This window comes from Drosophila arizonae, chromosome 3 (assembly GCF_054131065.1).
Source record: "Drosophila arizonae isolate 15081-1271.41 chromosome 3, UAZ_ARI_1.0, whole genome shotgun sequence".
In the NCBI taxonomy this organism is placed as follows: domain Eukaryota; kingdom Metazoa; phylum Arthropoda; class Insecta; order Diptera; family Drosophilidae; genus Drosophila; species Drosophila arizonae.
In genome coordinates this window covers 11,340,663-11,355,879 of record NC_142923.1, presented here as the reverse complement: position 1 = coordinate 11,355,879, position 15,217 = coordinate 11,340,663, and the positions used below count along the sequence as shown (strand labels likewise).

Below are 15,217 nucleotides of genomic sequence, written 5' to 3'. Positions count from 1 at the left end.
AGCAAACACACAAACAGACGAAGAAGCGACAGCCCAAAGAGAAACCAGTAAAGTATTTAATTCGCATAACTGTGCAGCGGTCTCGAAAGCACCGTTAAGGCGCACAGTTCAACAATTTGAAATACTATACGTAATAATTTTTTCGTTTCATGCACTGGCACTTGCTAAAACGCCGCTTTGTGGATTACCAGGCGTATACGCAATTTGAAGAGAGTCGAGTTTTATAGCTGCTGAATTTCGCAAGAAATTCAAGTTTCAAGCAAAAGAAACAAACGAATTAAAAATAACAAAAAAGTTGAGGAATAAGAAGCAGTTAACAATTGTTTTAAGCACACGTCTGCCTCCCCAGTCAGGAGGTGCGATTGTTGTCGCTAAACAACTGGCGAAAAAAAGAAGAAAAATAGTAAAGTCAAATAAAAGACAGCAGCAAGGGAAAGAGCAAGGGACAAGAGAAAGAGAAAGAGCCGAATGCTAATTGCTAACACGCACTCTCCAAAACGACGTCGTCAAAAGCAAAAGGTGAATGTTTATTAAACACAAGTTAACTTAACTTAGCTTCACACTGCCTGCCGCGCCGTGTGGCATGATTAAGTCATCGAGGCCGGTTAAAAAGTCGGAGTCGCTCGGTTCGGTTTATGCAAAAAGCAGCCTCAATTTTCTAGCCGGCTGTTTGCCTTTTTGCTGCTTACTGTTGGGTTCGGCGCACGGACGGGTCCGGTCTTTCAGCGAGGTCGTCAGGTGTTGTTGTTGTTGTTCTTATTGTTGTTTGAATTGAGAGACGTGCTTTGCTTAGCGACGCGTGTCTCTGATTTAAATCGATGACGTCGTCGTCGTCGTTGTCGTCGCCGCATCTAAAATAGCTAACGCTCACTCACAGTGCTTATCGACAGACATTTAATTACAATAATTGATCAAACTGAGCGCCGTGATTTCAATGTTTTATTTTCGTCTCTTGAAAAACATATATTTTTCTATACACACGCCTCTCTGGCTTTCGCTTTTCACTTAGTTTCGCTCGCATTGCGAACATTCTTCGCCATTTCAATTCAAAATATCCACTAAATTTAATACATTAATTTGTAGAGTAGGCAAATGGCAAATCGCTGCTCAAAATAGCTGCAAAAATAAGCAACAAAAAACTAAAAGCAAAAAGAAAACTAAAACAAAAATTAATCTGCAAGAATTTTTATTGTGTTATTTAAGGCTCAATTTATTCACATGTTTGATACCCTGTTAGCAAAAAAAAAAAAATGCTAAAATCTGAGTAAAAAAACATTGATTTTGCTTATGGCAGAAACATTTTTCAACTTTTATTGAGGTTTCTGGACTAATAGAACATTTGTTAGGCAATTAGTAACTTAAATAAGTTAAGTAAGAAATTATTATTTCTCGATCTGTATTAGCAGCTGTTGTTGTTTACTGTTTCTAATTCTAAATGAGAATTTGAATTTGACTATAAATTTATGAGTGGATAGAAATCAAATTGTTAAAAAATTGGCGCTCTAAATATGTTTAAAAAATCATTAAAATATATTTTAGGCATATCCAACTGTGATTTTTGTTTGAATGATTATAGCTTTTCCAAACATCGGATATTAGAAACTTGGGCGATTATGACTTAATTTTCATAATTTATATTTCTAAAATAATTTCCTTTTATTTATGAGACTTTTGTATATATTTTGTTTGAATGATTATAGCTTTTCCAAACATCGGATGTTAGAAACTTGGGCGATTAGTTCATGACTAAAACTTTGATTGCTGAAGTTGACTTATTTTTCATAATTTATATTTCTCAAATGATTTCCTTTTATCTACGAGACTTTTGTATATATATTGCGAAAGTTTTTTAGCTATACATATTACTGTTTGTCCACGTTTTGTTTAGGGTTCAGCTATGCTGGTCGCACACATTCGTATGCTTCATGATATGACTAATTAGCTTCCTTGTTTTATTTCGAACCAAATTTGCTCGTGTTTTAGTCACACTTGCTTTCACTGGGTATCTACTAGTTGGGCTCATCAAAATACTCACTTTTTTTTGTTATTCTTTTACAATTAATGCGCTAAAAACTGTTTTCGAAAATGAATGTGTTCTTTCAGCCTCAATTGGCTGCTAGCCAACATGTATTGACTTGGCCTCCTCAAGGCGCATTGCTCTTCCGTTTCAATTGTTGCTGTTGTTGCTGTAAAGGGCAGCAGGCGACACAGCGTCCTTCAATGTTTGGCCATAAATATTTTCGTGCACTCACGACTTTACTACAATTTGGTATTTTAATTGCTGCCTTCAAGTGCTGCTACACTTGTCTGAGGCAGCGGCACAAAACACTTGTTGGCTTCATTTAGCGCCCACATGGCGTATGAGTAACATGAACATTAAGTTTCTGGAATAAGAGCAAATAAAACAACCACAAAATATATTGTAAAGAAAAAGGCAAATAGAGAGATTTGCTCTCGAGCATCTCTCTCTCTGAGTCATTTCGCGTGCAGCATTGCCCGATGACGTCAGATGCATTCTGATTAGCTTTGACCAAGTTTCGCTTGGACTGCGAATGAATAGATATAACATAAATACGTGTTTAAAAATATAAATGTCTGCATAAAAATAAACGCAGCCGTTAAGCAGGCCGCGCCGCGCCGCGTACAACATAAATAATAATAATAATAACAAATTTAAAAGACACACACATGAAATGTTTAAACAAAATAAAATATTTTCGAAAATCTTGAGAGGCAGCGCGTAGACTCGTTCTCGCTCTCGCTTAAAGGAAAAGCAGTTCAAGGCATTTGCCGAATATACAAAAAATAAAATTCGAATTTCGGATTTCGAATTCGAATTCAATTGTTGAATTCGTAATACTCTCATGCCGTGTCTAGTCAAAATTTTCGACATCGCGATTCATTTAGGAAACTCTCTTGTAGTCAAACGGCAGCATTAATTTCCACGGAAATCTTCGCAATCGCCTCGAGGCCAACAGCTCCCAGACCCCATAGTGGATACACATAAAGCGAACAACTTCAGCCATCAACAAAAAAAAAAGAACTTTTCTATAATATATATCAAATATATATATAGAGAGATATAGAAAATATATATTCAATATATATTCGTATATACATATATCTATTGTGTGTGCAGCACGCGTAGTTCTATTGAGGTTCTATTCTAGAGGAAAAGACGAACCGCGTGGTTTTTCACACGCACACAAACACACTTGCAATCTGTTTACATATTATATTCTATATTATAGGCAGCTATATTTCAGATACGTCATTGACTAATACGCCCCGGGCAAACGTTTTCTGCTCTGCTCTCTCTCTCTCTGAATTCATTACAGATTGAACGACACGCTACGCGAGAAGGACCAACAGGTTAGCAGGGATCTCGAGGAGATCGAGCAAGTGTTCCGCCGCATCTCACAGCTGCAGGACAAATTGAACGCACTACACGAACAGCTTCACGCCGTACACGTCTACGACGAGCACATTGCCCAAACGGAACAGGCCCTCATCAAACTCAATAGCCAGGTGCAGCAGGCCGGCGAGGAGAGTCGCGCGCTTGTCGCGCAAACCCAAGCGCTCTATCAGACCAAACAGAATCAATTGCCCAGTGATATTGCCCAGGAGTTTACCGCACTTGAGCTGCTAGCAGAACGCGTGCAGGTAACAATGGAGACCAAAGAGAAGGATTTCAAGCGTGCCAAGACCGTGCGCACGGACTATTTGGCCGGTGTCGATGAGATTCAGCGCTGGCTGCTGCAGGCCGAGGTGCAGGTGCAGGAGCGCACACTGGAGCCGACACAAATGAAGGAGCTGCTGCAGCGCATCAATCACGAAATCGGTGCCATCTACGAACGCTTCACGCTGGTCAAGACCAACGGCCAGCTGATCATTGAGAATTGTCGCAACAGCGAGGAGAAGACGCTGGTGCAGTCGACCATTGATCAGTTGGCCGCCCAGCTAGCCCAAGTGCGTGGCTGGCTGGACGAGAAGAAGCAGGCTGTGGGCGATAGTTTGGATGCTTGGACGCGTTTCATGAATCTGTACCAGATTGTCATGTCGTGGGTAGCGGACAAGCGTACGTTCATCGATCAAACCATTGAGCTGCGCACGCTGCCCGAGGCGCGATCCAAGCTGAATGACTATGTGACGGCTGTGAAGAGTATTAAACCGATTGTAAAGCATTTGAGCGAAATGGATAAGGAACTGGAGCACATTGGTCAAGTGACGACCGTGGGCGATCTCAAGGACAAACTGCAGCAGGCCGAGGATGCGAAGATAGCCGTGGAAGCAGTGCTGCTGGAGAGGGTAAAGCGGGCGAAAGTGAATCTTTAGCTTGAACATATTTGATTTCTCGTTTGTCTTTTCTCTTGTCAATCCAAACAGAACTCGCTGCTGCAGGAGGCCTGTGAAGAGTGGGATCAATGTGAGCGCAAGATCAAGGATATCCGTGCCTGGCACGAGAAGACCAAACAGACCTTAGACTCCTCGCCACAGCAAAAGAAGCCGCTGCGCGATCAGCTGGGCTACTGTGAAAAGACTCTGGCCGACATAAATGTGCAAAAAACCAAACTGAGATTGTCTATTGAAAAACTGGAGGTAAGTGACAGAAGCTGGCATAGCTAATCCGGAATGCGTTTCCATGCGCCACACCCCCTTCTTTTTGGCTTTCAGGTGCACTTCCGCAACGGCATGGGCGGTGATCCGCGCCTGAGCGAAAATGTTGACGATTTGGTGCGCGTGCTCGATGGCCTCGGTGAACTGGTGAAGACCAAGTCACAGAGTCTCGAGCAGACGCTGGCCCAAATCGATGTCTATCAACAGCAAATGCAAACGCTCCGCCAGCGTATTATACAGGAAGAGCAGCAGCTGCGTCAGGTTATGGCGCCCACGTACTTGCCGCACGATCGTGAGCGCGCATTAGCCGAGCAACAGGTACGTACTCCCTGAAAGCATCTGAAACTCTTTTCTTATGTGTAGAGCCCAATCAGTTATTGTTTAGACCAGTTAGCATATATAAAAAAAAAGCTAGCCAAAGCCAGGAAATTATCTCTCAGTCTAGGAACAACTCCCCCTTATCTATCTATATACATCATACATATAGTCTCCCTATGGTAGCTCTCGTAAATAACAGCAACTGTTAAGCTAAGCTGAATACGAATATGTCCCGAAGTTTTTCGATTTAGTAATACCCCTTCTTCATCATAAAAATCATGCTAATTATTTATATATATATATTGAACGATTCTAAATTTTGAGTTTTGTGCTATGCAACAGTTGACAGAACAACCAGTTTGTTAGCCCAAACGTTATTAACCCTCAAGTAACCACAAATAGATCAAGTTCAATTTTCAATCAATTTTTAATAATCCAAAAAAAAAAAGATGAAATATTGTGCGGGTAGGTCCGGAAAAAGAAAACCAAAGTTGCACGGTGGCTGCGTATTTAGTTCTGCGTTAAATTATCCAATTTATTTATTTATTTTTTATTTTCAATTTTGCCTCTTTTCATTTTCATTTTCTTTTATTTTTTTGTATTAATATTCAAGTGCGCATTTCGCATATTCAATTTTCTGTTTTTATGCGGCATATAATTTATATATTCTCTTTCCATTTCGCTTAGAGAACAGAAATTTTCTTAAGTTTTTATTATTTTCGAATTCGATTTATGCCATTCATTTCTCATACACACGCACACACACACCCACACATACATACACTTACATACATTATTCATTTTTGTGCTCTCTTATGTTCTTTTGATTTGCGAAAATCATGTCATACCAACCGTGCAGCTCATCCAACATCGAAAAACTCATGCGCCTCGTACATGTAGTACATATAATACATCTCGTATCCATATAGTATATGCCATGCTCTTATACCATATCATATACATATATATACTCTTGATGCCCATCATTGTTATGTCTGCCTTGTCAAAAACAAAAACAAAAAATACCCGAAACATTTGTTGTGTCTGTAAAACAAATTCGATTCCGTTTTCGACTCATTGTCACGTGCCGGAAAGAAATATTTAAATAAGTTCTTGTTAGCCGGGGGTAGCCCAAAAAAAGCTATAATATAGAAATATATTTTCGAAATTCTAAAAATTCCTTCTCCAGCCCATTATTCAGTCAGCTATTTTAAGCAATGTCGGATTAACGTCTACGAATTTATTTCACACTTGAAAAAAATGTTTGTATATATATATTTATAGATATAGATATATATAAAGAGCAGGCTTTTTTTTTTGCCTATTTTATATTAGTTTTAAATAAATTTTGTTTTAAGTTTACATTGCGAATTGCAGTGTTGGCGGTAAGTGGCAAATTTTAAAGTCAATTGAAAAATCAATTTTGAAAACAATTCTTGAAAAACTTTGAAAAATTTGAAAACATTTTTTTTTTAACTAAAAAACTTTTACAGTAGCTTCATATTTTTGGGGCAACTTTTGCTACGAGAACTTATTTACGATTCACCTATCACCAAGTACAGTTGAAACTCAATATGACGGCACATACGAAAGTACATCAATTACATTTGAAATCGTATCAAACCACATCACATTAAATCACTTCACTTCACATCACATCACATTTTGTCTCACAGTTAAGGAAACACATTATGCTTAAAGCTTAGATAATTTTAATTTTGTTAAATCATTTTCATTATTATTATTTTGATTGAATTAGTTAGCTTTATGGCCGGGCAGACATTTTCACATTAAGCCGCTCGAAGTCACAGCTATTTCTATCTCTCTCTCTCTTTTATCGTAATAGCGCTCTCAGTTTTAGTTAAAAAGTATGGTTACGGTTTTAATTTAAATTATATTTATTTTTTTTTTTTGACAATTTGTATTTCTTTTTATCTTTTCTCTTGGTACATTCTTATTGAATAAAAAAATCTGGTGTCGTTGCGCTGAAAAAAATCAATTAAAATTTCAAAACACTACATTAATTAAACATTAATTGAATTGTTCTTACTAATATCTGAAACATGCTTTAACCTATAACCAAACGGGTTTTTGGGCTTTGCTCGCTTGCCTCTTGTGCTATTTGCTAAAACTAAACATAATTTGTGACTAACTCAACAAACTCCTCTCGATGCTGCTGCTGTATATCCTCAATGTAACACACACACATAAATCACACATACACACATCAACACATGGGTATTGCGTACTTCTACAAATACAATAAATATATATATATATATAATATACATCTGGTATATGGTTGCTTTCTTTAATGGCGTATTTATGCTCGATGCCTACAAAAATATTAAAATTACGATTCAATGCTGACCTTATTGTAATTCTTCTTCGCCGAACATTTCTCTCTTCTTTTTATCTCTCTCTCTTATATAATGCACCATACGCATAACCAATATCACCCCAAACATATATAAATAAATATATACAAATCTATATAGGCATGTCGCGAACGTGTCAAAAACTTGCATTCGAAAATAACCGCACGTAATGAGCGCATCAAATTGTTAATACATCGCGGCACGCCGGACGATGCTAAGCTAGAGATTTAGAGATGCCGCACAGCTATGGCAGACATTACTTATTAAGTCTATAACTATCTATATATTTATATACCGATGTATACTACATACATATACTAGAACTAGTTCGCCAAAGAAATTAAATTGAAAACCAAAGCAAAAGCTAAGCAGCCACCGCGGCGTCTCATGTTTACAGCTGCCACTGCAACAATCTCCCATTTTGGCAGTGGCAACAGCTAAACATGCCAGATCAGCCGTAATAAATATATATATATACAACTTACATGACCCACAGCTTAAGAAAATTTACCAAAACACAAAAAAAAAAGAAAGATTAATTTATTAAATTATATATTATTTTTAAAATGAAAACCCCATAAAGCGTATTTATTTTGTTAGATGAACCCAGTCTTAGACAGTTGATTTAGGTAGCTGTTAGGCCCATGATCTTTCAAACAAATGAAAGCTAACCGTTTTTGGCAAATCTTCCCCCAATCTCTTTCTCTCTCCCAACACACACACTCTATCTATATATCGATCGTTATGTGAACGCATAGGCCTTGCGACAATCAATCGATGGCATGCAGCAAAGCTACGACGCAACCGCCGCCCAATCCTATGCTCTGGATCCACATTCAGTGGTAACCACTTCATCGACTGTCTCGTTGCTTATGAAGCCAACGGCAGTAGGTCTAACCTATGCTGAAGTGTTATCAGGACATGCGAGTCCGGTAAGCAGTAATGAAACGGCGACGATCCCCCGACAAGAAATTCAAGAAACTCCCGACACGACCACGACCCAGACAACAATAACGACCAGCCAACACCAGCAAGAACAGCAACAACAACAGCTACAGTCACAAACGAACCTAAACCAGCGGAATACAATCATAACAACAACAACAACCACACGAACTATATCAAACGTACGTACGCACGAGGAAGAAGAAACGAGCTCGGAACCATTAACCACTGTGCTCTATCAGCGCAAACAGCGTGTTACACCACCCAGCAGCAGCAACAATACTACCTCCGACTATGAAGAGACAACTGTCAACCATTCCCAAGTGGAAACGTCTAGCAGCACATCAACAATAGATCAACAAGTTCCTAGCACTAGCATCGATCCGAATAGTCAGTTTATCGAAATGGAGCGCAGTCAGCAGCGTATGAATACGGGTAAGAAATTGCAGCCGCCGCGTCCCGAACGTCGTGCACGTTCACCGCGACGCAGACGCGAACCACAAAGCGCTGTACAGGTGGATAGCACACAAACGCATCAGCAACAGCAACATCCTCAGCAACAACAACAACAACAGCAACAGCAATACCAACATCTTTATCTGCCGCAAGAGGATCGCGCGCGTTCGCGTAGCCCCATTTGGGTGCCGGGTTCGACATCGTATGCAGAAGTATTGCGTGGTATGGAGCTAGAACGTTTAAAGGCCGAGGAGTTGGCTAGGCAAACGGCCCAGCCGCATACAGATCTGACCATACAGGATGTCGTAGATGCCAGTGGTGCAGCGGGAAATATTTTTGTGCCACGTAACAAACCAGAGCAGCATCAACAGCAAATGGATCAGTTCATAGGCGAGCCCAGTGCTGACTTGGGCTATACTCAGCCGCAGGCAGAGCAGAAGCAGATATCCAATTATGAAGTGCCCATGACAGCGGAGGAAATTGCCGCCACCTATTTGCAACCAGATCTACAACTGTATCAGACCATGTACGAGAATGTGGCCGACAGCGGTCAGTGGAGCTATGTGGCTGGATCGAGCGGTGAGCCACAGCAGCAGGCGGTGCCACAAAACTACTATGATCAAATGATGCAGATGCAATATCCCATACAATACCAGCCTGTGGCAGGGCCGCCAACAACTACGCAGTACCAGCTGCTAACGGGCTATTATCAGCCTGTTGCGCAATCAGAGACCTATCCAACGGTATATACGACGGAGCCCTCGCAAATCTATTATGCCCAACAGCCGCAGGTGTACACACAGGAGTATACTCAGCAGCAACAGCAACAGCAGCAGCTGCAACCGCAGCAAACAGAAATTAGTACGGACGTACCCGTCTATCAGCCGGAGATTGTGAATCAAGCTTATCTGCTTGAGCCTTACCGTCCAGATGGGAATCAGGCAACAACATCCACAACAGGTAATAGCGTACTCGACCGTGTGGTGACAACTCTCGCATCGATGGTGCAACAGAGTGCTGAACCGCTAACAACGAGCACACAGCAAATTCAGGCGACGGTTGTAACGCCACAAGCAGCTCAGGAACAGGTGCCAGCACCACAGCCGGTATTCATTGAGGAGCATGTGCAGATGCTGCGACCAGTGGAACCGCAAGAGTTTGAAATGGATGAACCACGGCCCGACATAACTTTTGGTCAGTTCGATGTCGATGCAATTGAGACCATACCTATTGAGGTACCTCAGTCACAGCCTCAACAACAAGCACAGCCACAACCACAACGGGACATAACTAAAACGACATTTGTAGAGGAAACAATTATCTCGCAACCGATACAGCCAACTGTGATAGCACAAAATAAGGATACTGATATTGTCGTCGTACGTCCCCAAGTGCAGCAGCCCAGCAAGAATGTATATCAGCAACAGGATCCCAGTACTGGCAGCACCTATGCCGAAGTGCTATTTGGCCAACAGCATAGATCAGCGCATCCAGTTTTCCAGCCATCCAGTCAACAGCAACAAATTCCAGTACGTGTTGCGGCACCCATGTCGCAAATTCGCAATGCTGAACATACAACAACAACGACAACAATAACCACAAAGTACACAACGTCGAACACTGCGACGTCAAAGGGTCACCAAGGTAGGTGGGCAGAGAAGTCCGATGACAATGTTGAAGGAAGGATACCGAGGCCCAAACGGCAACGACATGAGCAACAACCTGAGCCATTGCCCATTAAAGTCAGTAACAGGAAAGAGCCAAAAGCAAGCAAGAAACACAAGTCTCCAGAGACAAATGGGGCTTCGCACAGTCATGTTGAGAGTGCGCCAAAGGTAGTCTTTGTCGAGGAGGTACACAAGCCTGAACCGAAACCGAGAAAGTCTAAAAAGAGCAAACATCCAACAGAAGAAACTTCGGATAAAAAGGTTGTGGAGTCATCTCATCAGGAAAAACAAATTGCGGAAATAACAGTTAACACTAAGAAAACAACAAAACAGACGAGAGACAGCAGCCGCGAGGAAACAATTGAGCACACCAAGATGGACAAAAAGAAGCCAACGATTGTTGTCGAAACAACAAAGGTTACATCAAAGACAGTAGAACCAATCGTTAAGGTGACGAAGCAGGAAACAGTTGTCGTCGAAGAACCAACAATTGAAGCAGTTACTGCTCCATCAAGGAAAGATAAAAAGAAGGCTAAAGCTGAAAAGGTAGAAGCTGCATCTGCTACGAAGAAACAAGTTGAGCCTATTAAGGAGGTCATAAAACCAACTGAAATAGAGTCCACTGCACCATCTAAATCAAATGAGAAGAAAACAATTGTGGTGGAAACTACGATCTCTAGGGTGTCCGCAAAACAATCTGAGCCGGTCGAAGAAATTATAGAGCCAGCTGAAAATATTGTTGTAGTGGCTCCCACAGTTGTGCCAACATCGCCTGTTTCTACTCCAACTAAAAAGGATAAGAAGAAAAAGACAACTGTTGTGGTAACTACATCTACTACAAATTCAGATAAACAAATTCAGCCAATCGAAGGAGCTATAAAGCCAGCTGAAATTGCAGTTGCGGCATCTACTTCAGATCCAAATCCAACTATTGTTACTACAACTGACAACGATAAGGAGACAACTATTGTTGAGAATACAACCACTGAAACATTAGAGAAAATCGTTGAACCTATTGCTGATGTCATTGAATCTGTTAAAGTTGTACCTACAGCTCAACCAATTCCTGCTGTTGAAGCACCTATAAAAACAACAGAATCAATAGCTGTAGTGGAGCCATCGTATGAACCGACTAGCGCAGTTTCTGTGGAAATAAAAACGGTAACAAAGAGCTTAGTGGAGCCTACTGTGGACGTCATTAAGCAAACGGAAATAGCACCAGTTGGGGAAATTACAAATATCAAGATTCATCCAGTAATCGAAGCCACTACAGAAAAAATCATTGAAAAATTGATCGAGCCTGAATCTGTTCAAGTAAAGAGGAATGAAGAGTCGGATAAGCCCGTGCCTAAAACAGAAACACCAAAAAGTGTTGAGCCAGATGTAGAAAGTGTTTATATTTCTTCTGAAGTATCTGACCCTACAACAGTATCTAGTATCGATACGAACGAAACATTACTGGAAAGTAAACCTGTGGTAACAACGTCGACGAACACGATTTCTACAGAAAGTGGCACCACTACAATTACCACCAGGACCATAACAAAGCACATTACCAAGCGCATCGTGAAGCGTATTATAGATGGTAGAGAGGAAATTGTAGAAGAAGATGTAATTGATGACTTGCCCGAAGAAAATATATCTGTGGAGCAATTCGATTTGCCTTCAGTTGAAACGACAAGCTCTGTACCCGGCAGTATAATCGTTCCTGGACTAAGCTCAACTCAGGATACAACTGTTGTTCAAGGCGGTTCAATTACAAAAACGACAATAACTAAGACAAAACGTATACTCAAGCGCATCACTGCCGATGGCGAAGAAATCGTCGAGGAAGTATATGAGGATGAACCCGAGGTGGAGCGTGACATAACATTGTTACCGACTACAGTGATGACTTCCAGGAATGATACAGCTCTAAAACAACCAATAGGATCTCACGAGGCTATAATCGATGCAGCGCAACTTGCTGTCGACGAAATTGTAGTCAAGGCTGAGCAAGTAGTTGAACCCGAGCCGCAAAAGCCACCGCGTAAAGACAAAAAGGGACAGGATACTGTCATTGTCGCACAAACTATCAAAATGGCGGAAGTTGAGCCTGAACAGAAACCACAAAAGCCGAGCAGAAAGGACAAGAAGAAGCAAAAGAAATCTGAAAGCGAGGAAGTCAAACTAAAAGCAGCGACTCCCATTTTACAAAACGTATCGGAAATATCCGAGCCACAATCACAACTAGAAACCACAGAGCCCCTGAATACAACAAGTGCAATTACAACCGACGAGAAACAAATTCAGTCATCCGATGGATCTGCAATCATCGATGATGACAGTCTAATCAAAACCACAGTCATTCGTACAACTAAGATCGTGAAAAAGATAAACCAACAAGAGAACCAAGAGATGTCCACATCAATTCATTCGGATGTCACTTCGTTGGATTCTTATGAATTCGCCGAAGAAGCTGCAGAAGAGCCAAAAATTGAAAAATCTGAAATGAGCAGTCGTGAGATCAGCGGCGAGGGTGTAGTTAAGACAACCAAAACAACAACTATTCGTACTATTAAAAGTGCTAAAGCTGAACCAGATAAGGAACTTGTCACAGAAGCTATACGCGAAGAGGAAAGTACACCTGAAGCTCAATCAACAGTTGATATTTCACCAACTGAAGATGGTTCCGTTTTGAAAACAACAATTGTGCGGACTACAAAAATTATAAAGAAAATTACTCAGGATTCGGATACTATTAGCGATCACAGCAGTACTTCAGAGCCTGCTTTGGAAACAGTTGAAACCATAATTCAGGATGCTCCAATAGTTGCTGAATCTGTAACAACCGAATCGAATAGTGAGGGTATTACAAAAACTATAACCACGCGAACCACAAAGGCAGTTCTTGAGAGTACAGATGAGCCAGCAGTTGTCGAGCCGAAACAAATTAAAGAGCTGTTATTGCCAACGCCGCCAAGTACAGAGGTGCTGGAAAGTGGAAATATAAAATCTACGACGTTGGATTTCATAGCCTCTGAAAAACAGTCAGCAGAGCCTTTACCCGAAAAGAAGACGCGCAAATCAAAGAAGCAGGAAATGCATATCGAAGTTGCGAATAATCCAGCTGCGGATATTCAGGTTGCTACTCAGGAACTTGTTGCTCCAGTTGAAGAAGAATCCAAACAAACTATTGATATTACTCGCGAAACCGTTGCTGAGCCCAATGATGCTAATTTTAAAAATGATGTGGTTAAGACAACAATTACAAGAACTACAAAAATTGTTAAGAAAGTTTCTCAAAATGTGGATAAACAGAGTGTTAGCGAAATTCAGGAGAGTCAAACGCCTGAAGAGCCAACTCCAGTTGCTGTTGAACCAACAAATGATGAGGCTGGTGGTGTAACCAAAACAACAACCGTGCGTACGACGAAAATTGTAAAGAAATTAAACGAAGATGGAGAAACAACAACAGAGAGCAGCACAATAAGCGAACCAATCACTGTGCGAGAAACCTCTCCAACTATATCGGAATTACCAAGTGAAGCCTCAACCACATCTAGTCAAATTGATGGGGCTATTATCAAGACAACAACAATTCGTACAATGCGTATAACTAAGCGCATAACAAATGACGGACGCATAGTTTTGACAGAGAGTGACACACCTAGCGATGTTATAGTTACATCTAGCATTGAAATGCCCGATCATAGATCTACTAGTCCCATTGTATCGTCAAGGCTGGAAACAGCTCCCGTTGTCACATCTAGCACTGAAACTAAATTACCTAATGTTGGTGTCAATATTGAGTTGGGCATTAGGGATACGGCAGGCAAATCTGGTGTAAAGGTTGTAGGTATTGAGACAACTGAACTACCGACTGTCAACACAGAATATACTTCGACGAACGGGGCTGAGAATGAGTCAGCGCGCATTGCCACTACTACAACAACTACCAAAAATACAATACTTACAACAACCCGTCAACGTAGCTTCGAAACCGAAGATGGCACAAATGTTCTTTTCGTTGGAGAAGGCATTGACGGAGCCTACCCACCAGGCACTGTACAGAAAATTTCTCTCATCACTCATGAAGAGAAACTGAAGACTCCTATCGTGAAAATGCATCTCGATTTTCCAGAGGTTAGTCTTCGCGTGACTGAGACTGTTACTGAAAACCGAGAGTCCCTACAGAGAACTGCCGATAGTAGTGAAAGTTCTATAGTTGAGTTCACAGAAGCAAAGCCAGAAGTAGTCGAATCCGTTGATGTGACTATCACCGATTCACTCAAACAGCAAATCGATGAGGAAATTCCAAAGATAGAGTCAATAGAACAGGTTGATATGCCAAAGGTTGTAGAAAAGAATAGTGAGCCCCCGTCTGACTTAAGTCCTGAGGAGCAGAAACTATTCGAAGATATTCAAAAGAAACTATCCAAAAAAGATAAGAAAAAGCGACCAGCAATCCCTGAAGAGTTCATTAAGCAAGAAACAATTCAGGTACTTGTTGAGGAAAGTAAAGGTAATGAGACAATTAAAATACCGATAGTAGATGAAAAATCGTCATTCACCCCGATTCCTTCAGCCGACAATGTTCTAGTGGACTTAGTGCAGAATCTTTCTCAAGATATATCATTGATTTCACTAGCAAAGACCATTGAGCATGCCAAGGCTGATATACTTTATCGTGAAAGAATGCAAGCAACGCCAGAAATTCCTTTAAATATTCAAGTAGAAGCGCAAGTTGATATTCCATGTGAAATCCAGTTACTTCCCGACCCTACTAATATCGCTAATCAAGTTGTTCCTGCCAAGCCAAGCGCATTAACTGCTGAAGCATTTGTGGTTAACACG

The 15,217-nt window shown here is 40.9% G+C and overlaps 1 protein-coding gene across 26 annotated transcripts in view; it reads left to right on the top strand.

The window, feature by feature from the left end:
- Msp300 (Muscle-specific protein 300 kDa) overlaps positions 1-15,217 on the top strand; it is a 122,089-nt gene that overhangs the window by 67,572 nt on the left and 39,300 nt on the right. For 14 of the 26 annotated variants that reach the window (XM_089463473.1, XM_089463475.1, XM_089463476.1 and 11 more), the window contains 4 exons: positions 3,339-4,308; positions 4,387-4,599; positions 4,675-4,935; positions 8,072-15,217. In XM_089463473.1, the coding sequence (XP_089319599.1) occupies positions 3,339-4,308; positions 4,387-4,599; positions 4,675-4,935; positions 8,072-15,217 (8,590 nt within the window). Of the gene's footprint in view, positions 1-3,338; positions 4,309-4,386; positions 4,600-4,674; positions 4,936-7,433; positions 7,887-8,071 lie in introns of those variants that run through there. The other 12 variants (XM_018001584.2, XM_018001591.2, XM_018001583.2 and 9 more) reach the window with 3 other exon arrangements.